The sequence below is a fragment of the Pholcus phalangioides genome, unplaced genomic scaffold, assembly GCF_987345545.1.
Source record: "Pholcus phalangioides strain wild (caught in Gottingen) unplaced genomic scaffold, Ppha-v1.0 ptg000020l_1, whole genome shotgun sequence".
Taxonomy (NCBI): domain Eukaryota; kingdom Metazoa; phylum Arthropoda; class Arachnida; order Araneae; family Pholcidae; genus Pholcus; species Pholcus phalangioides.
Window position 1 is genome coordinate 7,915,210 of NW_028301613.1, and position 25,171 is coordinate 7,940,380.

Genomic DNA, 25,171 nt, shown 5'->3' on the forward strand with positions numbered 1-25,171 from the left:
ATCATCATGAAGCGTTGTAGTAACCCTATGAAAGGACATATAAAAGCGAAAGAGAGCACGTAGGGTAAGGGTGGAAATAGAAATCTACTGCATACTTACTCTCTTATCTGTTACACTGGTTTCCTTTCTTTTCCTCCTTTTCCTTTTCCTTTTCTAACGTGCGGTCAGGTTAAGATACGGTTACCATATTTATCGCTGATTCGTCAAATGGAGATCATTTGGTATTTTTATTTTTAATTTTATTTTGCGAGAAATTGGCAATATAGGTGGCATCAATGGAAAATTTTAAAGTATATGTTCGAAATATTTTTGTCTGGCACTTGAAAAACGGTGGCTGAAAGTAGAAAATAAATGGGACAATTTCTTAAAGATTATTCATTATAGCTTTATGAACATATACATATATCTTTTTTTTTATATATAGCAATATGAAAATATATTGCATGCTGAAGATTTATTTGAAGCTGCTGCAGGTCCATCATAAAAAATGCTTGCCATTAAAAGACCTAATAAGCCCACCGACTGCGTTCCTAGAGTGAAGTCGTGAAAAGTGAAACCTCTTCTGAACTCCACGAGCACAGAAAAATTATGCGTAGCTATCGAAGTAAGCAAATAACACTGAGAAAAGTGGGTAAAAGTGATTCGGTGACTATAGCGAAATAACTAAATGTTTCTCCAAACAGAGGAACTCTGATCAAGAATGTCTGCCGATCAATTCTTAAAAAGTCATGTTCATTATCAGCAGATTAAGAGCTTGCTTTGGGGTAATGGATATTAATCTTTCAACGCAGGAGTATAAGGCCCGTGATACACACATGCTACTAAATAGCACGAAAACGAAAACATGCCACTTTCGAGCATATGCAACCAATGAGACTATTGGTAACATTTGCATGAATGTTACCAATAATCTCATTGGTTGCATATGCTCGAAAGTGGCGCACTTTCATGCTATTTAGGAGCATTTGTAACGCAGGCCTAAACTCTTACGCCAACGAGCAAAAGACTTAAGTTAAGAGCGTTAAGTCTATCCTGCGTATTACGGGATTAAGGAATCAAAAGTGTGATGTTTGGCGTCAAAATAACAGAGATATCAACAGAAATCCCACTCATCAACCAGATGAATCCCAATCAAATCCAGATTCATCGAACAGTGATACAGAGCAGGCATCATTTTTATTAGAATTTTTTTACTATTGGTTTATTAGTTTGCATGTATTTTTTCCTTACAATTATCTGTAATTTTCGGCCCGAGATATGGCGGAATGAACACTCGATGTAATTTGTATTGCATGTTTATCTTCATGTTACAGAGTAATGGTTGAATTTTAAGGAGCCAATTCACATGTATATCTAAAAAAGTAGTAAAAGAAAAAATACTGCATTTTATAACGTTTATTGCAATTTCACTGTAATTTATGGGATAATCTAAATATTACTGAGCATATATATGATACAAGAGATAGGACACAAAAAATCTATCTCGATCAATTTAAAACAGAGAAAATATCCCCTTCCCCCCTAGAATCTAGGGCCTAGATTGTCAAAATAACACACTGTGCGGTATGCCGTCGGAGGAGCATAGGTGTGCTGCGAAAAATTTCACAGAGGAAATTGAATAACCTTTTTTTTTTCTAAAGTGACCCGAAATTGAGACACTACACGAGCACCTTATTCCCCCGCATTAGCCGGCATGTCGTGCGAGGTTAAAGGATCGCAGTATGTATTCAGCCAATTCAATGGATTTTTAGAATAAAGATGCTGAAAATTTTTTCTCGAATGAGACAAATTTTTCGTTACGTTGGTCTCTCTCGCTGTATCTTGGCATGGCCGCTAATGCGGGTCAATACGGTAATATGATGCTCTATTATTAATAATAATAATAAAAAGACTGTTTTTACACACATCTTTTGTAGACCAAAAAGATTTTCAAAGGATTTTTCACGGGGTTGAGATTGGGTCAGAGGCCCTTCAAAAACTTCACGGAGCCCCTTCTGAGCTGAAGTTTCTTGAAGTCCCACCTATAAGATCTATGTCTGGTGTCAGAGCCAGAACTGAGAAGGGGGTGGTGTAAAATTTTTAAATAATTGAAAAATTGGACAGAAAAAAAAATTATTATGTACAATCATAAAATGTAAATTTACGGTGTATATATATATATATGTGTATACACACAGGGTGTGTGATTCAGAAAAGATGGAAAAACACACTTTAAGAGGTACACACCAATACAAACAATTGTCATCAAAGAATGCATGGTCTAACATGAAACGCAAACGTGCTAGCGCGCAAAGTTTTTTCCCATCTTTTCTGAATCACTATGTATAAACAAATAAATGGTAGGATTCGTTCCAGGCTAAAGCCCTCCCCCCCCCACTACTGTGGGGACCACGGAAGCTGTGCCGGGGGACCCCAGAACAACACTTTACCGGGAGCACGTGATCATGTTGAGAGGGATCTGCCTGCAGTGAAGTATCGAAAATGATTCGAAACCGTGGAATATCTGTAGAATGGGCAACACATACGCTTGTATAGGGAATGAAGAAATAGCTTCTCTTCTGTTAAATTACATTGGATTATCTAAATTTTCAAGTGAGAGCTTCTTCATGATATGGTTCAACTTTCTGCAACATCATTAACAGTTAAAATGTACTTGGAATTTAAGATAGGCCTCCGAATTTCGGAAAATTTACATAGACAAGCATTATCTATGTTTAATGGGTATTTATGTTTAATTATGGTAAGCGCATTGTTTGTGCCGGATGGAAAAAAGCGATAAATGCTACGAAAAAGACAACTTGGAATAATATGATTTTTGCCGTCGTCATCTTCCACTGAATAAAACTTCCATGCTCTGTCGTCTGCTACTTTTTCAAAGATTCTTTGTTTTGAGCAGCTCCTTACGTACCGGGAAAAGAACTGAACTGGTCATTTCAACATCCAGTTTTGTTTGCCGGCTTTTCTCACACAGAACCGAAAAGAACGAATGATTCTACTTTCTTGACTTGTCGTCTGCTGCTTTTCCAGAGGGGTCCCTTGTTTTGGACGGGACCTTAGAAAAAAGAACTGAACTTGCCATTTCAACATCCAGTTCAGTTTATCGGCTGTGCCAACACGGAATCGAAAGGAACGAATGATTGTACTTCTTTGAATTGTCGTCTGCTGCTTTTCCAGAGGTGTCCCTTGTTTTGGACGGGTCCTTAGAAAAAAGAACTGAACTTGCCATTTCAACATCCAGTTCAGTTTATCGGCTGTGCCAACACGGAATCGAAAGGAACGAATGATTGTACTTCTTTGAATTGTCGTCTGCTGCTTTTCCAGAGGTGTCCCTTGTTTTGGACGGGTCCTTAGAAAAAAGAACTGAACTTGCTATTTCAACATTTAGTTCAGTCTGTCGGCTTTGCTCACACGGAACCGTACAAAACGAATAATTCTACTACTTTGACTTGTCGTCTGCTGCTTTTTCAGAGGCTCTATGTTTAGCCAACATAACATCTTTGGCCAAAAATTTTTTCGAGAAGCCATCTAAAGCCGGGTTCGATCACCTGGTGGAAAACCTCACATTCCCACGGCCGAAGAACTTTCTTCATATTCCTAGACCTAGGCTGACCATATTTCCTTGAGAGAAATACGAGAAATTGGAATTCCAAATACAGGACATCGCCAAGAATAACGCCAAAGGTGTACAAAGTTGCCAAATATTGCTGAAATTACGGAAAAATCGCAATGGTGGGAAACGAAGCGTTACTGCAAATTGCAGTGGATTAAAATGAATTCTACGAAATAAAACGTTGAACAAGACAAATGTGGCAGATTAATGTTCTTATTTATAGATGTAATTATCAAAAAAAATTTATGCGATGAAAAATAATTTCAATCTTTGACTTCAATAAATAAAAATCAAAGTAGGTGTCGTGTAAAAAACGGGGAAAACCGGGACACTTTTCCAAAAAAGTCGGGACGGCCGGAAAAACAAAGAAAACCGGGACTGTCCCGGGAAATACAGGACGTATCTACCTAGACTACTCCTTCCCGGACTGTAATTTATAGAAAATAAAATTTTCGCGTGTACATAATTTATTTTCCTACATAAATCGTTACTTTGCGCACGTAAAAAATTCTTAAATTATTCTTAAATGCAAGACATTCGTCCTGATAAGTTTTCTTTTGAATAGATGAACATCTTCTCTTATTTCTTTTCGGTTTCCTAGAAGTAGGGACGTCCGCGGGAATGACTTCTGATGTTAAAATGTAAATAAATAAATTTGCAACATATTGTTACAATTAATAGGTAGATTATCACTTTCGTTGTACTCTCATCATGGGGCCCGTTCAAGTATTACGGTATCATCGATGGGGGGGGGGGGGAAGGGGGTTTCCGATTTGCTGACTTTTGATGACAGGGGAGGTTAACGCTTACGTCATCAACCCCCCTTTATGAAAATATGAGTTGGATGGATTCAGAGGGGCAGAGCTGATGACGAAATTTGGCTGACAGGGGAGGGGGGGTCAAAAATGGCTAAAAATTTACTTACGTAATACTTGAACGGCCCCATGGTGGAGGACTCACTCGAATCGAAAAATATTTAGGGAACATCTACTGCTATTAACTGGGGAGGGAGGGATATTATCTCTTCCATTCAGGAATAAAGAGAATAGGATTCGAAAAACACTCGATGTCTATTCCTTGATTCAAAAATCGGCTCTGGCAAAAAAAAACCGCTCCCCAAAGGAAAAAAAACAGTCTGAGGCTTAGAGAACTTTTACTTCTCCTCAATGGTCTGAGGGGGTAGAACAACAAAAACTGACTAAACGATGGAAACAATTCATTAAAATGAAGGGAGACGAATTGTTCTTTTTTTTAGTGGTTCTGTTTAGTTAAGAAAAACTTGTGGCGGTCAGTTTTTGGTCAGTATAATAGTGCCATCGGTTGCAAGGACAGATCTAGAGCTCGCTGCTGGGAGGAATGATTTTACAAATTGTTACGAGAATACATCCCGCTTTTCCCCATTTTTTTAGTTGAAGTTTTCTTGAATTTGTTATTTAATCAAACACGTTGACACAGATAATTTTCCAAATATCGCTTGGGGGTGCCATTTGTCCGCTCCTAGCGTTTGTTACTACTGCAATTTGAGATTTTCAATTCGCCCATAAACAATTATCCGTTAACCTGTCGGCTCGCCAGACGCTTCATTCTTTATCTTATGGTTGATCCATCTGGACACCATAAAAATAAAGCAGCATGCTGGTACTGCCTGAATTTGAGCGACAAAATCATTGATGTGTAACTACAGGGTGTCTTTTAAGTGCTAATGCCACCTTTATCTCATCAACATCGACTGTATGAAAATTTAGTTTTTTTTTTATTTTGTAATACACTGTATTTTCACTCTCAAAACTGGCACAGAGTAATTTTTTAACGACTTCTGGGCATATTTTAAATTGAAATCATCAGAGGTTCCGAGGAAGACATGAATTTAACACTCCCAACGAACGACAGATGTTGTCTCGCTCTGGGGCAGTCGTCATCTAGAGATGTTCACGCTACTGCTTATTGTGAACATCAACAGTTGAAGCACCACTGGAGAAAACTACGAACATTCACCTTGTGGACACTATTGGTACCTCCAGACCAGATGGTATCTCCAACGAGAGGGGTATTTTATAGTCCTGCGTCGAAAGCCACACGAAGTTCTCACCCATCCTACCATTTGGCAACTAATAGAGGTTTGGCTATAAATATGAATGGGAAAAATATTAGGTTGAACAGATTTTTTCTTTGTTTCAATAGCTCATAATAGTGACTGGCCGGCAGACACTTATGTCCACTGATATAATTTTTTGTTGCCATTCGAACTACAATTGATCTATAATCCCAAAAAGGGCAAATATTTTTCACTAAATTTCTATTGCGGTGCCCCTTTTCGTTTGATGCCCTAAACATGTTTTTTTTCCTTGGTTAATCTGGCCGTTATTATTTAATGGCAGAAAGAAACAACAATTTTTTTTCCAGGGGTAAAGAATGCGACCACCTTGCATACAACCTTTTTCTTTTTGAAATAGACTACTGCCATATCTAAGGGGCCGTTCAAGTATTACGTCATAATCGATGGGGGAGGGTTTCCGATTTGCTGACTTTTGATGACAAGGGGGGGGGGGAGTTTGGATAATGCTTACGTCGCCGCTGTGGTGGTCGAGTGGTCATAATGACGGACTCACATCGCGGGGACCCGGGTTCGAGCCCCACCGTCACCACAGTGGTTCCCAACTTCAAGGCGCAAATGCGAGCCGATCTCCCCGTTAAAAAGTCTCGCCACAGAGAGCAACAGTCCTACAAACAGTACAAATATTCAGTCATTACACTTCACTCGCTTCCCTTCTGAGATATAGATGGCAGCACTAAAAAATCATACACAACACTAGATACGCACTCAAACTGTTAGGTACACATACTTACACTTCCGGCACAACTCACTAGGTAGTAAATTGCCCATGGCGATAGACCTGAGTTGTGCTCGGCTCGGGGGGAAAAAAATGCTTACGTCATCAACCACCCTTTATGAAAATATGAGTTAGGATTCAGAGGGGCAGAGCTGATGACGAAATTTTGCTGACAAGTGGGGGGGGGGTCAAAAATGGCTAAAAATTTGCTTACGTAATACTTGAACGGCCCCTAACACTAGAAATGTCACGGACTTTGATTTTAAACTGAATGATAGTATAGGGGGGGGGGGGAAATCAAATTTTAATCCCAAATTCGCCCTAAATTTGCTGAGAATGGAAAAGGTTTCTTTTGGAAAAATTACGGCCCGGCTGCCTAAGTCGGCCTGAATAAAAGTACCTTTATGAGGCGCTCTTTCAACATTTACCATATACAAATCCACTTTGTGAAATAAAATGATAAACTAAAAAAATGTCATTTCTCAGTACATTCAATTCATATTTATTTAAAAAATAATAATAAAGACGTTATAGAGAGTGAGAGACAGACGGCTTTTTCTCAGAACAAATACATCAAGGAAATGATACGCCTCTGCCGGATATTATGCCGAGGTGAACCTGAAAAGCAAGTGGCATGGTCGTGAAAAGACTCCTCGTATTTTCTTACACGACGAATCTTTTCAGGACCAGACTTTGCATCTGGTCTCCGGCGGGAATCGAACCCAGGTCTTCTTGCAGGCCCAGTTGCAACCGGTTTTCGAGCATGTAGACAAGATTCCCGAAGGAGACCCCCCGATGACTGTTTCCCTCCAGAGAAGGTCTATTTCCTTGAAGCGCGTTAGATATTTCAAATTATAAATTAATTAACAACAAACAATATAACGATTAACTAATTTTCAATTACACCTTTCGAATTCATCTTTAAAACTTAGATTTTCGTCTGTTTTTTCGTTTTGTTTCGATTTTATATCAAATAAGGCATTTCGCAACACTGATAAGTTCTGCAAGTTTCCTTCCTGACGTCCGTGAGCTTCGAAGTACTTTCTCAATAGCTCCAAACCGTTCAGGGCTTCGTCGAAAGAAGGCACGGGCTCTACAATCTCCTCACGGCACTTGTCGTCGCTCCTGTACGGAGTCTCTTTCAAAGCAGCTATCCGCTGCACCTCTGAAATGATCGAGTCATTACCACACTCCGAAGGATATCCATTGAAACCACCATCCTCATCGGATGGATGGATGTACTGCAACTGTTCCGGCACGCATTCGATTTCGACTGGGCGATCGGCACTACTCGCAGATCCACCGCGGATCGACTGGTAAGCTAGACTGTACCGCTTCTTGAACCTGTCGATCCAACCGTTCGAGGCGGTGAATCCTTTCAGGTTCAGGTGAGACGAAATCTCCAGAGCCTTCTCTCTCAGAATCGTCCCGTTGATTGGTAAGTTTGTGGCGCGAGCGTGATAGATCCACTCCACGAGAACTTTTTCTAGTTCGTCGTACGGCGAAGTCTTCAGGGTCTTCCTGTCTTCCGCCCCAATCCCGAACAAGTGCGATTTCGTTTCCAGGGCGTCTTGCTGCTTCAGTATGGAGCCTAGCGTGGATGCGGGCAATCCGAGTGACTTCGCCAGTTCATTCTTCGTGCCCCGGAACTCCCTGGACAGTTCTATGATGTTCCTCTTTTCCGCGACCGATAACCTCTTGCGTTTGTTGGCCATTTGCAGCCACGATTCGGGAAACTGCAGTTTTTCCGACGGAACGCATTCCGTCCCGACGACTGGATCGGTGGCGGCACCCGCGGTTTCATCACCATCGCGATCGACCGACTGCAACAACGACAGGTTGTGCCGCTTCTTGAATCTGTCGACCCATCCGTTCGAGGCAGTGAATCCCGTCATTTCTAGATCGGACGCGATCTCCAAAGCTTTCTTTCTAAGGATCGCCCCGTTCACGGGAAACTTTGCGGCGCGGGCCCGATGGATCCAATCCACGAGGACTTTTTCCAGTTCGTCGTACGGCGAATTCTTCAGAGTTTTCCTATCTTTAGCCACTTTTCCCAACAAGTTCGACTTCGTTTCCAGAACGCTCTGTTGTTTAAGTATGGAACTCAGCGTGGATGAGGACAACCCTAGCGATTTCGCGAACTGATTCTTGGAGCCCGAGAATCGTCTCGACTCTTCGATGATTCCGGCTTTCTCTGCGACTGATAACCTTTTACGTTTGGTAGTCATTTTTGTTTTGTCCTTTCTTAATAGAAATAGAATTTCCAGCTGTTCATTCAGCAAGAAAACTAAACTGCCACCTCAAATAGGACGTAACCAATTTTGAAAATGGGGGGAGGGTCCTTAAGGTAGTTTCTTTTCTGCTTTCGTGGTTATCATTCATGTGATTTGCTGAGGTGCTTTCAGTTCCCCTGATCACAAATGACTCATGAAATTCTCCATGTCATTACATCCAAGATTTTGGACTCGATAGATTAATATTATATAATTAATAATTATTGGCCTGCAAAAAAAAACTTAATTTGCTTATTGATTTCTTGAAGATCTTGATCCAGAAGGTTTGTCATATGATGAAGATTCACTGGTTTGGACAGCAGCACGGTCTTTGAAGTTTTGCTTCTCGCGAGACAGCTGTGCGTTGGCAAGTTCTTGAGGATCTTAATCCAGAATGTGTCATGTGATGGAGATTGACTAGTTTGGGCTGCAGCGTCGTCTTCGAAGTTTTGTAAATTTCTGGAAGATGGCACCTATGTCCAGAAAACTGATATGAAAAAACCAATTAAGTCATGTCTTACATAATATGAAATATGACATAAAATCAATCAAACCGAGGCATTTATGAAGGGTGTCCAAAATTGTTTAATAAGCGGAGCCATTGACTTTAGAAACATACTAAAATTATGAAAAAAAAATTCGAATGACACGCAGTTTCTTGAAATATTAATTTTTCCGAAGGTTTGTAGAAATGAAAAAAAGAATTGAAAGAATTAACTTTTCGTATGGTCCCTGCACGATAAAATGCTCAATTAATGAAGTGTAGAAATTTCTCCAAAAAGCACAAATTAAATTTTGTAAAAAACTGCGACTGGAAAAAATAGTTCCACACTTCAATGATGTTAATAATACAGCTTTTCCAGTCAAGTCATTTTTACAAAGAAACCATCTTTTCATTTGCGTTTCTCACGTGACTAGTGGTTTGAAGTTGGAACTAACAACTTTTTCTGCATCTTCCAAAGGGACTTTAAGAGACTTTCTTTTCTTCTTTTTGAAGTGAAACTTCTTTATCCAGGGAAGCGAATTTTTGTGAGGGAAAGGTTGTTTGTTTTCCCCTCAAAACAAACAATTTTGTCCCCCGTAGAATAACTGATTGTGTGATGAAGTTTCGAGAAGTAGATAGGGTGTAATTGGGGGGGGGGGGGTCAATAGACATTCCGCCATATAAGAAAATAAAGTTGGGTGCTTAGGTTTGATTGAACGGTTTGTGTCTGACAAAGATAGTTCATTATCTTTCCTTACCCCCCGTGACGCATGGCCACCCCGCTTATGGTCACCCTAGTTAATTAGATCAAGAGGGTCTAGTTTAGGGGGGGGGAGGAGTTTAAGAAAGGTAAGGGGTCCACTGTTCGCACGAGAACGGGGTCCGTATATTTCGCACGTGAACGCAAGTTTTGTGACGTCACGGTGCCAGCTCCTCCTAATTGTGCTCGCTCTGTCATAACGCTGAATACATTCAGAGCGCTTCACTTTTTTCTTCTTGCTCTTCACTCCTGTATTAAAGCCCCTCCCCGGATTTAGAGCAAACCCTGATTATCGGCAGGAATTTTTAGTGAGCAATCTGCCACACGCGATTTACGGGTTAAATTATGATTTTATATGACGCCAGACTCGTTAGAATTCTATGAGGCGGATGGTGTCTTGGGGTGTAAGGGGTCAATTATAGGCTGACCATATTTGCTAGAGACAAATTGGGCTTCGAAATATGGGTCAATGCCAATTAACGCCAAAAGTAAGCAAAATTGCCAAGTCATGCTGAAATCACAGAAAAGTCGCCAATCGCGATAAATGAAACGCCACTTCAAATTGTAGTGAATTAAGAAAAACATGACAAATATGTGAGATGAATATTCTTATTTGTAGACGTAATTATCGTAATGTAATTTTTGAGTTGCAAAGATAATTTTAAACGTTGAGTTGAAAAATAAAATGCCAAGTTGTCTTCGTAGAAAATACGTGAAAAACCGGGACATTCTTGCAGAAAAACGGAAAAAATCGGGACTGTCCCTGAAAATACGGGACGTATGGTCACTCTGGTTAATTAGATCAAGTGGGTCTAGTTTGGGGGGGGGGGAGTTAAGAAAGATAAGGGGTCGACATGATTAATATTATATAAAATTTCGAAATTTACAATTACTAACATTAAATTTCATTGAAGTGAATCTAGTCGTGCGAAACCAAGGAGTTTCACTTCTATCGTTCAAGATTCTCACGTTGAATTTTATTTCCCTTCTTGGTCCTTTAGAAGGTAGAAAAAATAGTAGTTTTCTGCACTTAATATCTGGATGAATATTGAATTTTTTGAAGCCCAATCTACATTTCACAAAGTGGAAGTTACACAATCTCCTTCGCTGCTCCTCATACCCAATCCCTCTAGGGCTGTGGTTTCCTAAAGCACCACTCCCTTGGTAGAAACGTTGGGTTCAGTATGGGATCCTATGGGTTGGGATTGAGTTGTGGAAGGACGATACAAGAAATTATTCAACGAATGGGGACAAAAAGTTTGGGAAACTATGCTCGAGGGCAGGGATATCAAATTCGACCCTAGGCTTTGAAATTGTAGCTGCCAATTATTAAAAATTAATAACGAATCATTAAACTAAATTAAAGCTGTTCAATAACAATCAAAGGGAAGTTAAAGAATAATTTTAAATAAACCATAAAATTAATACTTAAAATCAATGTATATTCCTGGTTATTACAAAATGCGTAAATACTATACGACAATAATGAATATGCAGTGTTTCCCTGCCAATAAGACGCAATGAAAAAATATACGCTAGCATGATTTTTCAGGATGCTCCTAATATAAGACTTACCAAGAAAACAAGCTACACATAATACATAATATTGCTACTACAATCGACAAATGCATTTGTAAAATACAAGGTGCGATCAAAAATTTTGGTGAATGGTCTCAGAAAATGAAGGATACAAACGAAATATCTTTATTGGCCTCCAAAGTAATACTCCACTAGCTACGACACACTTTTGACAATACTGCTGGAAACTTTCAGCAAAAGATTTCTTTGGAATCCCCGGAAGCAATGATGTCACTCTTGCTTGGATGTCCAGTACGTCCACAAAGTGCAGACCTTTCATGACTCTCTAGAGCCAAAGAAAACTAAAAGAAGTCTGCGGGGGGGGGGGGGGGGGCGCTTGCTAATCCCCCCGATCCAGCTGCTATCATTAATAAAGTCAGCCACAGATCATTGTATTGTGACATCAACTTCTACACTCATTGCATTTTATCGGTTGCCTCAGGCAACTCTCTGCTTCAGCTTAATGTTTTCGAGACGCTAAAGGCAATTCTTTACACGCCTCTCAAAGCGCATGCATAGGAACACGTTTCTAACCAACGTTGCTCTTTATAAATATTGGACCATTCACCAAACATTTTGACCGCACCTTGTATATTAATAGGCCATTCTCAAGAAATCAGACAAAATATGAAAAAAAATTATAAAAGAATCTAAAGAAATTTTTACGGACACTACCTGCCGATAAATAGAATATAGTTAGCTGTGAAGTTCGTTCAAAATTGTCAAACTTAGATGAATTTTTTCATCATCAATGTTAAGAGGTAGGCAAATACGACACGGCATTTTACTTATTTCGGCACTTTAGTACTTGGTATTTATGCTTGACACTCACAACATGTTCTATACAGGGTGTCTTTACAAAAACTTACCTGAAAATAAGCTTAATGTATCTTTTTGGGCAAAAATTAGTAAAAGACCAATTCTTATTTTTGGAGAAAACGGGGACTTCACTCACTTGTTGGTGACGAACCATTGTCATGATTTTTCCATGAACAATAGTATTATTGTCATTTAGCGAAACCGGGTTTTCCTAGGAGCAGGTTTTTTTTTTCTGCGACATGAACAGAATAGGAATATTTCGAGTCGGCACAGAAACATGTAACTTTATCATCTTACACATTTGTGTTTTCTTAGTGTGGCATATCATCTGCATGCTTCGGTCTGAATGAAAGAAGAAGATAGCAAAAAATGACGAGAAGATCATCGAAATGTGCAGCGCATTTGACTCCTTCCAAAGCAGTCAGCCAATTGCATCCGATGTAAAGAAAGATTGAGGGGGATTGTGCTCTGTAGGGAAAAAGTGGACAGTGGAGCGCTGGGCGATTCACTTGCACATGATACTGAAAACAAGGGCCCTAGGATAACTTGGCTTTAGCCGATCTTCTCTTCATTTTTGTTGTGTTTTTTCCCTTCCCTCAGAATATAAACGCATAGCGTTATAAAGTTGATCGATGCGAAGTGGTCCTATATTTGGTTCTCGCTCCACAACAAATTCTGCTCCTAGATAAACCCGCTAACAAAAGAAAAATATAGGTGTTCCTCTTTTAAAATACGGTCTTGATATTTTTATGTAAAAACTCAATGGTAATCTTTGAACAACTGTCACATTTTTTTGTAGGAACCAAATGCGTCTCATAGACTAAGCATTACCGTAACCTCAGAACAACAGCCACTTGGGACGCAGAGTCGGGAAACAAAATATGCATGTTGCTAAAAGAAAAATAATTTTCAAACTGATTTTCAAGGGTGTCTCTTCCCCTTGAAAATGTGCTACAGGCCATTTTATTGAGGTCGGGATGTACGGCAGGTAACTGAAGTAATCTGAGAATGTGCAGCTTAGTCTATTCTTACAAAATTTGGTTTGAGTTTGTGGGCAACATTTGACCCCAATGTCATGGTTTGAGCATAGATGAGTAGGAGTAAAGAACTATTTGGGGGTTGCTGGTGCACTGTCTTGGTTCATATCAGTTTTTCGCGCCAAGTTATTTCTTCTGTGTTCTACCTCAGCACTGCAAGCCTAAATTTTAGGATGCCATATAATGCTGTAGATCATAGTGTCCCAACCTTTTTTGCCCCATCGCCCCCAACATAATCTAACCCATAGGATCTTATGTTATATCAGTAGCTTTTACCGTCCCCCGGAACTTTCTATCACCCCCAAGGGGATATTAACGCTCATTGTGGCAATCACTGCTGTAAGGTGCAAGCATGCATTTTGATGCTCCCATAGAATATTGGAGGAGAGTTTAAAGGGCAAAATTCGTAACCGCCCCCCATCTTTCTGGTCCAGGCACCAAACCCGCCTGAATCCCTTTGTGGCCCTGTAAGTTAATCTCAGTATGCTATAAGCATATATTATTTAATAAATTATATAATTATCATAATCAACTATACAGAATGGATTATCATTTCATACGTCATATAGGTCTCAAATTTTTATTTCAGAAATAAAATGGTCATTCCCAATAGCGGCCACATTTCAATGGTCCCACTGGTGGCTGTTGTTAGGTTTTACTGCATTTCTATGCAAAAAACGGTACCGCATCTTGCACGGTTGTCACTGGTCCTACTTGTCACGTAACTCCAGGGGGATTACTAATTTACCGCACACCAACTGCGTTCATATACTGCCATACAGTGACCAGTGGAGTTGGGATGGAAACGAATGAATGCTGCTGGGCTCAGTTTAGAGTATAAAAGGTTAAGAGTATTGCTGTGTTTCAATTACGTATCTTCTAGTTTGCTTTGGTGTTTTTTTTCCCTACATTGGTAATTAAAATGGGGAACACAGTACACCTTCATTTATCGCCAATTTTGGCGCTCAATGCTGATTGCTATGGCCAGAAATTTCGTTCGGAAGGGGGACCAAAGTTGGAGAAAATATATTTGGCCATCTTTTCCACTTTTTTTCTGTTCCCTTTTAGGAGGAACTCCCCTTCCCCAGAATGAAATAATTTCCTGGCAAACAACCTGATCTACTTTCAAAACAACCAACCCTGGTCACAACAGCGGGGGTGACCTCCTTCAAGTCCATAAAAATAAGGCAACTGAAAAGGATGGGGGGGCGGCGTCCTCCTTACCCTTAAAAATTAATTAACACCTCGTCATTTAATTAATCATATCAATATCAAGTCGAATGATCAATACCTTTCAAAAATGTCCAAGTGCTTCTTATGGAAGACGTCGGGTAACAGCAGCATGGCAGAAGGAACGCCCGTCATGATTTCACGAGAATGAAGGAGCGAAATTTCATGATGGCTTTTCTAATTCTCATTATAATCATTACCAGCAGACAGCAAGTCTTGCAATTTCAGTAAACAAACGATGCAAACAACAAAAGATCTGTTGCCATTTACGTATTCACTAAATATGCCATTTATTACAGAACTTTGAATTATGCGAGACTCTGGCTAATAAAACTGTCCCCTGTCAACACACTTCTTGGACCATAATTCCGTGACCATATAAACAACATTTTGCGGGACATTACCGTATTTTTCTTCAGCCTTTCGCATAAACCACGGCCGCCCTTATTAGAAAGCCGGGTTTTCCTAGGAGCAGGTTCTGTGCCGTGTGAACCGAACTGGTCCATTTCGCGTCGGCAGAAACGTGTTTATCACTCAACACGTTTTTCTCCTAGCGTGATGCATCATTTGTTCTGTCGTTTGCATGTTCACGTATTTTTAACATTTTGCACAGTCAGAAAGCAAGAAAGAGAACGTAAGTGAACAGAAGATCGGCGAAATGCGCGGCGTACGACGCGTTTAAGGCCTCCAGATGCTGTTGGCCAATCGCTCGACGTTAAAGCCGGGTTTTCCTAGGAGAAGGTTTCTACAGTGCGCGCAGCGTAAAAACGCTGATTGGTAAAAAAAAACCCTGAATTTCAGGTTTTTAACAAATCAGCGTTTTCACGCTGTACACGGCGCAAAAGTTCTACTCCTAGGAAAACGCGGCCTAAACGCTAGCGTGTTGCGCTCTGTGGGAAAACAATCGTATCGCTTTTCCTGTTGGTGAGTGGACGGCGATTCGCGTTGTACAAGAAAACCTGCTCTAGGGAAAGCCCGGCTCTTGCATAGCCGTCATAATTATCACTTCCAAGGACAGGCACAGTAGGATCTCCATAGAGATCAATGTTAAAATTGCCGATTTTAATGTATATATTTTTGTGTGCACCTCCACCGTAATTTTGAAAATTGAAATCTTGATTTTCAAAATATTGAGTTCACTTAGGGATACAAAGCCTAGAAAATTAAATATAAAATAATTAGCCGGACCTAATTTTTGAGTGGGATATCCATGCAATAACATTAATTTCAACTTTTTAATTATATCTTCTCAATTATGAGAATGAAAGTTAATGTCCCCTCATTGCCTTTTAACCCCTTTGCTCACATCGAATGTGCAAGAAATTCGGATGCTCTCTATTTGACGAATCGACAATAAATATAGTAACCTTGTGTCCGAACCTAACCGCACATTAAAAAAAGGAAGGAAAACAAATAAAAGAGTAAGACGGTATAAAAGATAAGGTGATAAGAATGTAGGTACAAAATTAGATTTCTTTTCACCTTACCTGTTCTTTTTCACTCTTATAAGATACATCATATGTGAGGAAAAAATATCACTATCAAAAAACCAAAAGGCCTAAAAACATTTGTAAGATTGCAAAAAAGATTCGGGATGATGAGGAGGAAGGAAAGAAAACAGTAAACTTGTTTGAATTCATTCCACTGATGTTTGGATGCAATATCCTTTGATTGTAAAGTGGTTAAGATTGAAAAAGATATAGCATGCATTACAGTGGTTATTTCCATGGACGTCTGAATTGTTTTAGACCTGTGAGTGCTCAACTAAAATTTGGATTTCTGAATTGATTCTGGGGGTGCTCTGGCGCATGATACAAAATACTGAGAGAGCTCTGACACCACCGATTATTTATTTCCACTTTACCAAATATTATGCTAATCCTTGAAATTTATGAAACTGTGCAAAGGGTAATATTTGCCATCTGAATTTAAAAAAAAATCGAAATAACCCGTTTTTATCCTCATGAAGCCCTCTTGAATTAGAATACTTCTCACTGAAATTGTGGATAAAAGGAAACACAATTATCTTATAATACATATCATGTGCATCATGTACAGTGCAATGTTCTTTTAAATGTGTTTCATGGCAGCTCTTTAATTTCTGCCATAATCAGTATTTCAACAATTTTTGCATTAATTGGTAGCTTTACTGAGACAGCTGATAACTTTTATGATCACATTTTTTTTCTGGGATGATCACTCCCCTAAAACAGCTACAAAGGAAAGCGACTTGTCATCCATCTTTGAGAAAAGAAAAGTAGTAGCAATTTGCAGACCAGCAAAAAATAATTTTAGTAGAAGAAATGCTTTTTGGACCAGAAAATAAACAGAAGAAATTTACAAATCGAAAGTAAATTAACTAGGACACAAAAAAAATTGATGAGCATTTCCGAGAACCCAAAAAAATTTTTAAAAAATAGTATAAGTAATTTGTACATCACAAAACATAAACAGGAGAAAAAATAAATGCAAAAGTAGTAATTTGCAGACCACCAGGGTTTAAGCTAGATAAAAAATTCCTTTCACAAAAAAGCGAAAATGGGGAGAAAAGCTTTAGCAAAATGCTACAATGCTAATGTAATGATTGATGGTTGGACGTCTACTCATTCCGTACCTCCTGTATGCATTTTTGCGAAAGTGGCTACCACTTCTTTTGCATTCTAAGATTTTTTTCGCATTTTGCAAAAAATGTGTAAGCTTAACCCTGCAGACCTTAAGCTTGACCCTGACCATAGCTTAAACCCTGCAGACCACCAATAAATTTCAAATAGATAGGAGAAATGATTTGCAGAACTAAAAAATGAATAGCAGCAGTATTTTGCAGACCAGCAAAAAATAAGTTAATGGGAGAATAATTGGCAGATTGAAAAAGTATATTTACATAATTTGCAGACCAGCAGATTCTTCGGCTAAGACAGAAATAGAAACCAGTATAGATGCAGTATAATATATAAAATGAAATCTAAAATTACGTAATGGCTACATGAATTTCGTGAAATGTTTCGCAGACCGTTGCCAGTGACAGCAAAATTGGCAAAACTACCCTGCTCTCTCTCAAGTACAATTAGGAAAGCAAATGCCCGACACTACTAACGATGAAACAAAAAAAAAAAAACAAAAAAATCCCCATTTAATCACACTTAATTTTTACATAAACTTTTTCTTAAAAACAAGAAATTCATGTGAAGAACCTGTAATTGTCATTATGTTTGGTTTGATTGTGGTTGTTGTTGTTATGATGATTATTGTTGTTATGATTCACCATTTTCAAGGAAGACGTCGAGAGCGTTTTCTGCAACACATGAGCATCAGCGGGTTCTATGCGCTTGTAGTAGTGCTCTTTCGTCTCGACGACTTCAAAACCGAACTTCTTATAGAACTCCAGGGCGCTGTCGTTGTTCACTTGCACATGCAGGAAGATGCTGTTGAAGTTGCCGTCCTTCGCCACATAGTTCAGGATGTGCTCTATCATTTTGGTTCCTGGGAACAAAAATAAAATTCATTTAGAACAATCGATTATTCCCAAGCACAGAGACTATATGTCAACTGAATAATGAACTTTTCTCTGCCCACAGTTAATCAAATCAGTAGACTTTCTGGATATTATGCTGAGGTGAATTTGGTAAAACAGTTCCGCTGTCTCTACTAGGAAGAGACAACAGAACTTTTTTCCCCAAATTCACCTCGGCATAATATCCAAAAAGTCTATTGATTTGAAATACAACTAATAACTAAGATATACATACAGAGTTCACCTTCACAGTAGATACACAAGCATACATTCTTCCTCTCAAACAGAGCACAACTCTGATCTATCTCGTCATGAGAAATTTACTACCGAATAAGTTGTGCCAGAGGTGTGCACATGTACCCAGCAGTGTGAGTGTGTACCCAGTGTTCTGTGTGAAGTTGTGATTTTTCTATTCTTTCAAATTGTCCACAACCCTGGTCTATCGCCACTGAGGCAATTTACTGTGGTTTAAACCGAAATAGGTGAGTTTTGTCTGAATTATTTGGTGTACAGTGTATCTTACAGCGATATACAGCATATCTATTATAATATGCCTGTCTGAGGTCCATCAGTCTTCCGGATCGCAGCGTATATAAATGTGTATGTGTGCTGTGGGTTCTAAAATCATAGGGACTGTCAATTAAAAAAAAACCTGTCAAATTGTAGAAAAAAACTAGACCTATGGTATGTATACAAGTTACATCGCCAAACTGAATTTTAAGAGGACGAACTCAAATTTTTAATGTGCAAAGGAAATAATTGCATGCATTATGTATGAAAAAAATTAAGTGAAATGAAACTAACCGATGCCAAGCCTACGATATGGTGCAAGACATCCAAGAGTCATGATGTAAAGCCTCCTGCAGTTGGGCTCCGAGACATCGATTCGACAACACACGGCTCCTACAACTATGTCGTTGTAATAGGCTGGAATGGAATTCAAAAGAGGAAGGATGATTGAAATGCATTTGAATGCAAATCACACACACACACACACAGTCACTCACAAACATATAGAGAGTCAAAAGAGAAAGTACCAGCACACATAAATGATATCGCAATACAATACCCATCACCGAGAGAATGATAAGTGATCATATGGGTGACCATATGATTACCAAGCGCATGACTGAGTGACAGGGTTTAAGTTACGGTCGCATTGTGCAAAAAATGCAAAAGAAGTAGTAGCCACTTTTGCAAAAAAAACTTACAGGAGGCATGAAATGAGTAGACACCCAACCATCAATCATAACATTAGCATTGTAGCATGTTGCTAAAGCTTTTCCTCCATTTTCGCTTTTTTGCGAAAGGAATTTTTTATCCAGCTTAAACCCTTATAAGTGACCATATGATTAACAAAGTGAATGGCCATATTAGTGAACGAATTGGTGACCATCTGTGTGACCAAGTGAGTGACTGTATGAGGGATCAAGTTTATGAGTGATTGGGCATTTGGCCCGGTCATTTCAGCTTCAACATTTCGCCTCTTGTATGAATATAATGAATAGGCTGTAAAAAGGTGAATTATATACGATGTAACGAAATCGTACAATCATTTGGCCACCAATACAGTAATTCACACACTCATACGATCACTCACCCACTCACTTGGTAACTCATGCAGCCACCCACTTGATCATTCATATGGCCATTCACTCATAGTCACTCATACTCACTTACTCATATGGTCACTCATACTCACTTACTCATATGGTCACTCATACTCACTTACTCATATGGTCACTCATACTCACTTACTCATATGGTCACTCATACTCACTTACTCATATGGTCACTCATACAGTGATTCACCCAGTTATATAGTCACTCACCCAATCACCTCGTCACTCACTTGATCAGGGCAGGCGAAATGTACTGAGTATGAAACGTGCCAGGTGCAAAATGTCTGGGGCGACATTTCTGGATCCTGCTCAAATACACCTCAGTAAATACCTCTCTTGGATCGCATTCAATGAAGACCCTCGATTTTTACAACCAAAACACACAGAGATGGATTTATACTTTTGCCACCCTCTTTTCATTCTAGTCTAATTTTCTTGAGATACACCCATTATTTGAACTTGCTGCGAGGTCCCAATCAGCCCCACCTCCATAAATTTGCCTCAGAAATTGGATCAAGTAAAAGGGCACGACAGAGACTGATTGGATGATTCCTGTCCTTTGGCTAAACGAAAATTTTTATTTGTCCCTGGCCGATGTGTGGGAAAATAATTGTATAAAGTTGATTGGGAAATTACGAGCAATAAATGCCTCGTTACGAAAATTGACTCTTTTATCTGTTCCTTTTGCTTTGTGTCAACTTGGATAGAGATAGGGGATCCAGGTTTGAAAATTGGGTTCTGTTGCAGTTCGTTAATCACAGCTGTCAGTGAATTGTGGCTATGCAACACATTAATATTGATTATAAGATTTTAATATTTAAAAAAAGTTAACGAAAAATTATACACTCAAAAGAACGAACCGACTTTCGCCAAATCGCCAGCTTGCAAAACGTCTTTGTAAAACTTGTCGTTATAGCACACTGGGAAGACAACTTCGTTGAGCCTTTTCAACTGGCGAATATTATGAGGCGTGATGTCTCCAAGTTCGATCCGACTGTAACTAGAAAAAATATATAAAAGAAGTTTGAATAATTAATGATACACTTATATATATAGTAAAACCTCCCAACAACCGTAATATTATAATTATTATATGACAGGGATGCAACTAGAGGGCTAGCTTGCACCCTTTAAACTTTCCTTCAACATTGGGGGGGGGGGGGGCAAAATGCATGCTTGCCCCTGCCGACCAAGCCCCTGTCAATCGATCTACAGCTCCATTGTGGCATCTTAAAATTTAGGCTTGCAGTGCTTAGGCAGAACACAACAGAAACGACCTTAGTGGAGAAAAAAATGTGATGTGGGCCGAGACAGTGCACCAACAATCCCCCAAACAATTATTTATTCCCACCCATGACTATACACGCTCAACCCATGACACATGGCCCAAATGTTGCCTTTGGAGTAATCTAATTTGGTTCGCATGATCTAAAACCTAATTGTGTAAGAACTAAGCAGCACATTTTCAGATCACATCAGTAATCTGATCCGTGGCACATTACTACTTCAATTAAGTGGTACACAGCACATTTACAGATTATTTAAGTGATACGTGACACAACTATAAACCACTTAAGTGGCCCAAGGCACAACTTTCCATCATTTAAGTTTGAACCCCCTTTTCCCTCCCCACTTCCTTCAATATACTCATCTAGTATCTCTGCACCCAGGAAAAAAAGTATACATATTCCCCCCCCCCTCCCATAGAGTTCAAAAATTATTTTCCTCACAGTGTTGTGTGTATTTGTTTTTCGACTCCATGTTCGGAGGTTACCTGTTGCGGCCATTGTTAAGACTGTTCAATAAAATGCAGCCATTGTTTGGAGGTGGCCATCAGAAGAAGTTTTACCGTATCACAGAAACCAGATATATAGAAATGATTAAGATTCCATAAACGAGATAATAACTTATAAAAAATTAGCGAGCCAAGGATGTACATTTGCAATGATGATGAACGTAAGAGTTGCAAGGCGCATGATGGCCCAATAAGAATTGAAAATGGTACTAAAAGGAAAATTATAGTGGTTGGCTTGAAAAGCATTCCAGTTGTCAATCAAAAATTCTGATAGGGCCAAACCATTACAAGGTAAACTATTAGTGATTGGAAATGAAATTCATTTGGTTTCATTGTCAAACCATTCATTGTGCTCTGACTGAGCACAACTCCATTATATCGCCATAGGCAATTTACAACGGCGAGTGTGTATCTATTTTTTTAGCGCTGTCATCGAAATTTCAATCTGTGAGTAAAATGTAAAAATTGAATATTTTACACCATTGTTGCTTAACCAGTTTCCATCCTGCTCCCAAAAGCAGAATGCTTCGCATTGATCTGTAACGAGCTCTCAGCTGACTGAAAATGTCCTGCAATAAGAACTTCTTTAGTGTTTTCTATGCAGAAGGATTCTCTCCTTCAAATTTTAACCCCCCCCCCCCCCCCAAGATTGTTCTGTATAGGCATATTTTTGGCATATTCTATAGGCACGTTTTTTTTGCATATTCTGCTTTGGCGATCCTGCCTAAGTGACCACGGTCAAAGCCAACTGATGATAATGTTCTTGACAATGTCGTACCAATAATATTGTTGTCTCCAGGTAGCTAATGCAGAATACAAGAAAAGACAACTGTCCGCACCTTTCTCCGATTTTGTTTTACTAATTGAGCAGTAGAAACTGAAGCAGAATGACTAACATTCATTGGCCATAAAAAATCTGGTAGGGACAATAACTTTTGTTAACTAGAAAAAACCACATATTTGGTAATAACCTCAATTATAGAATCATCGCTGTTATCACCAGTGTAAGAAGAATTTCACACTTGTGGTTGCTTGGCCTCAATTTGTGTGTTTAAGATTCTAGCTTATAAATTGAGGCATCGGAAGTATTTTCAAATCTGTGGAAATGTTTTAAGTGCATAGCTGCCAACTTTTGAAAATGAAAATTCAGGAGATTTTCGCGCAAACCCGTATTTTATGCTAAAACCACTCCCTAATAAATACAATAGGGATTTTTCCAAATAAAATAGGGATTTTTCAAACATAAAAGTTAAAGCGTAGGGAATAAAATCCCTACTTAAAAACTGAAGTCAAATTAAAATAGGGATTTTACACACATGGAAGTAAAACCCTTGGGAATCTGAAATTCCTACGCAAAAAACAAGTGAAATTGGAGGCCAAAACTTCAATGATGTAAAAATAAATATTGTGTTCAATCAGAAACGCTGTGAACAAACATTCTGCGCGAATGGCCCCAAAATCATCCGAAGATGAAGGAAAACACCGTCAATTTTTGAAGAACACTGACTTTTTGTGACACTTGCTTGATGGTTTTTTTTTCATTTCACGAGTGATGATGGCAGTCTTTCCATGACCAATGTTTATGTCCGTAACACAACTTGTACAAAAAGGAAAAGTCGGCCCTCTTCTGGAACGTTTGATGAAAGGAAATTCATCGGAATAAGTATCTTTAAAATTGATTAAATATGTTTTTGTTCATCAGTATTCATGTTTTGTTATATCGCACGTACGTAACTTCAACAAAAGAAATTTTGACCATATGCGCGTCAATACAATCTTCAATTATTATCCAGGACTATTGGCTGCTAAGCCATTGTCCTGCACGATAAGACAAACAACTTTCTTGTTACCATCAGAGGGTTTGTAAAACTTCCTTAAAAAGGGAATTTCCCCATTTACGACGTGTGACGTCATTTCGAAAGGGGAAAAAAGAGGTTTCATGCCCCACAAGAAATTCCTTAGGGATTGTTTCCATGAGCGGGGATTTTTTTTTTAACGAAGTAGGGAATTTTTAGGAACAATTAGGGATTTTTGTGATTTTCGTAAAAATTCGGGAGATTTAAGAACTTTTCGAGAGGTCGAGCGATGAAGCTAAAATTCGGGAGACTTGGCAGCTATGTAAGTGTTACGCTGGAACTTTTGACTTTCAAATTGACTTTGTGGGAGGGGGTGCACACTCCAGGTGCAAATACAGGATGTGAAGGCAGGGCCTCCTCAAGAGTATCATGGGCCAAGTGGTTTTTTCGGAGATCCTACTTGGTAAATCCTAGAAAATTTCAACTGCGTCTCATTTTTGTGAGGCCCCTCTTCTCTTGAGGCCCGGGTGGGGCCCCATGCGTTAAGACGGCACTGTGTGAATGGAGGGGCAAATTGTGTAAGTTCTTTGAATCATCCTGTATTTTATGGGACAGACAAATTTTCCCATATCATTTGGCTCTTGGGAATGACAATCATTCATATCCCCCCCCCCCCCTGGAACGACACCTGAGCGAAGGCAGAGATCTTCAGCAGCAAATGAAGCCTAGGTAGGTATCTTCAGCTGCAAATGAAGCCTAGGCACACATCTTCGACTGCGAATGAAGCAGAAAGATCTAGAATGATGTGCCAGAGAAGTGACTTATTATGCAAATGTATTACTGGATCATCCCAGATTTTATGGGACAGACAAATTTCCTTACACTATTCGGCTCTTGGGAGAAACAATTATGCCCCCCCCCCTTCATGGAACTGTACTTGACTCATTTCCAGGCCACAGAATACTGGTAGTTTCTTGAGCACCCAAGGTCTTGAACATTCCTGCTTATAGGTCCATTCTATGGAGATTGCTGGAAGTTTAGCTTTGGAATTTTTGTACTTATATACCCAACACTCCCTTTAAACCTACAGGTGCTCGTCTTGAACATTACCCTGCAACTTTCCAATACGGAATTGACTTTTTGGGGAGGGTGCTCACTCCCATGTTAGAGAATGCTGGTGGTTCTACAAGCAACCCCCCCCCCCACCACTTCCCTAACTCCCTGCTAATGAAAAAATTCTATTGGGGTGCTGCGAGTTTAGCTTTGCAATTTTTTCCTACTTATACGAAATATATACCCTCTATCTCACTTAACAAATCACCTTGAATTAATCCATTCAACTACTTTTATTGGGGAAAAAAATAATGAACGAAACTGAACACATAAATCAACTTAATAATTGAACGGATATTTCCGCAATGTCTCTCACCGAGTCATGATTCAATTTGGCGGGATTTCTCGGGAAATTAAACGTAAAAATCTCTTTATTTTTTCCCTCGATAGAGAGAAAGTAGAAATGTATCGACTAAAAGTTTTTTTTGGCGCCGATCAAAACATACACAAACAAAAATCATGCCATGGCAACCGTTGCCAAACGAGAAATTACTGACACAAATTTTTGTGTTGCCAGAAGCTTTTTTCACCCACACAGCAAAATAATTTTACTAGAAGAATTCACTTCTCACCAAAATACGAGCTTTGCTTTACAAATAACCATCTCTATTATCATTAACTGTTAAAAAAATTCCATCATATAAGTAAATTATTAATTCAGCCCTAAAAAATATCCGGGTTATATGGTCAATGCATATATAATTGACATATT

General features: G+C 39.1%; 2 protein-coding genes across 2 annotated transcripts; both read right to left on the reverse strand.

The window, feature by feature from the left end:
* Positions 1-6,927: 6,927 nt before the first annotated feature.
* On the reverse strand, positions 6,928-14,952 carry LOC149070914 (uncharacterized). Its single transcript, XM_089248635.1, has 2 exons — positions 14,684-14,952; positions 6,928-9,201 (listed from the first exon to the last, which is right to left on the reverse strand). Exon 2 carries the CDS (start codon positions 8,667-8,669, stop codon positions 7,338-7,340), a length of 1,332 nt encoding a protein of 443 aa, XP_089104761.1. The 5' UTR covers positions 8,670-9,201; positions 14,684-14,952; the 3' UTR covers positions 6,928-7,337.
* A 2,780-nt stretch (positions 14,953-17,732) lies between these two features.
* Positions 17,733-24,938, reverse strand: LOC149070915 (N-alpha-acetyltransferase 50-like). The gene is made up of 4 exons (XM_089248707.1): positions 24,776-24,938; positions 20,616-20,755; positions 18,938-19,060; positions 17,733-18,102 (listed from the first exon to the last, which is right to left on the reverse strand). The coding sequence occupies exons 1-4, from the start codon at positions 24,781-24,783 to the stop codon at positions 17,801-17,803; spliced, it is 573 nt and encodes a 190-aa protein (XP_089104833.1). The 5' UTR covers positions 24,784-24,938; the 3' UTR covers positions 17,733-17,800.
* Between the last annotated feature and the right edge of the window lie 233 nt (positions 24,939-25,171).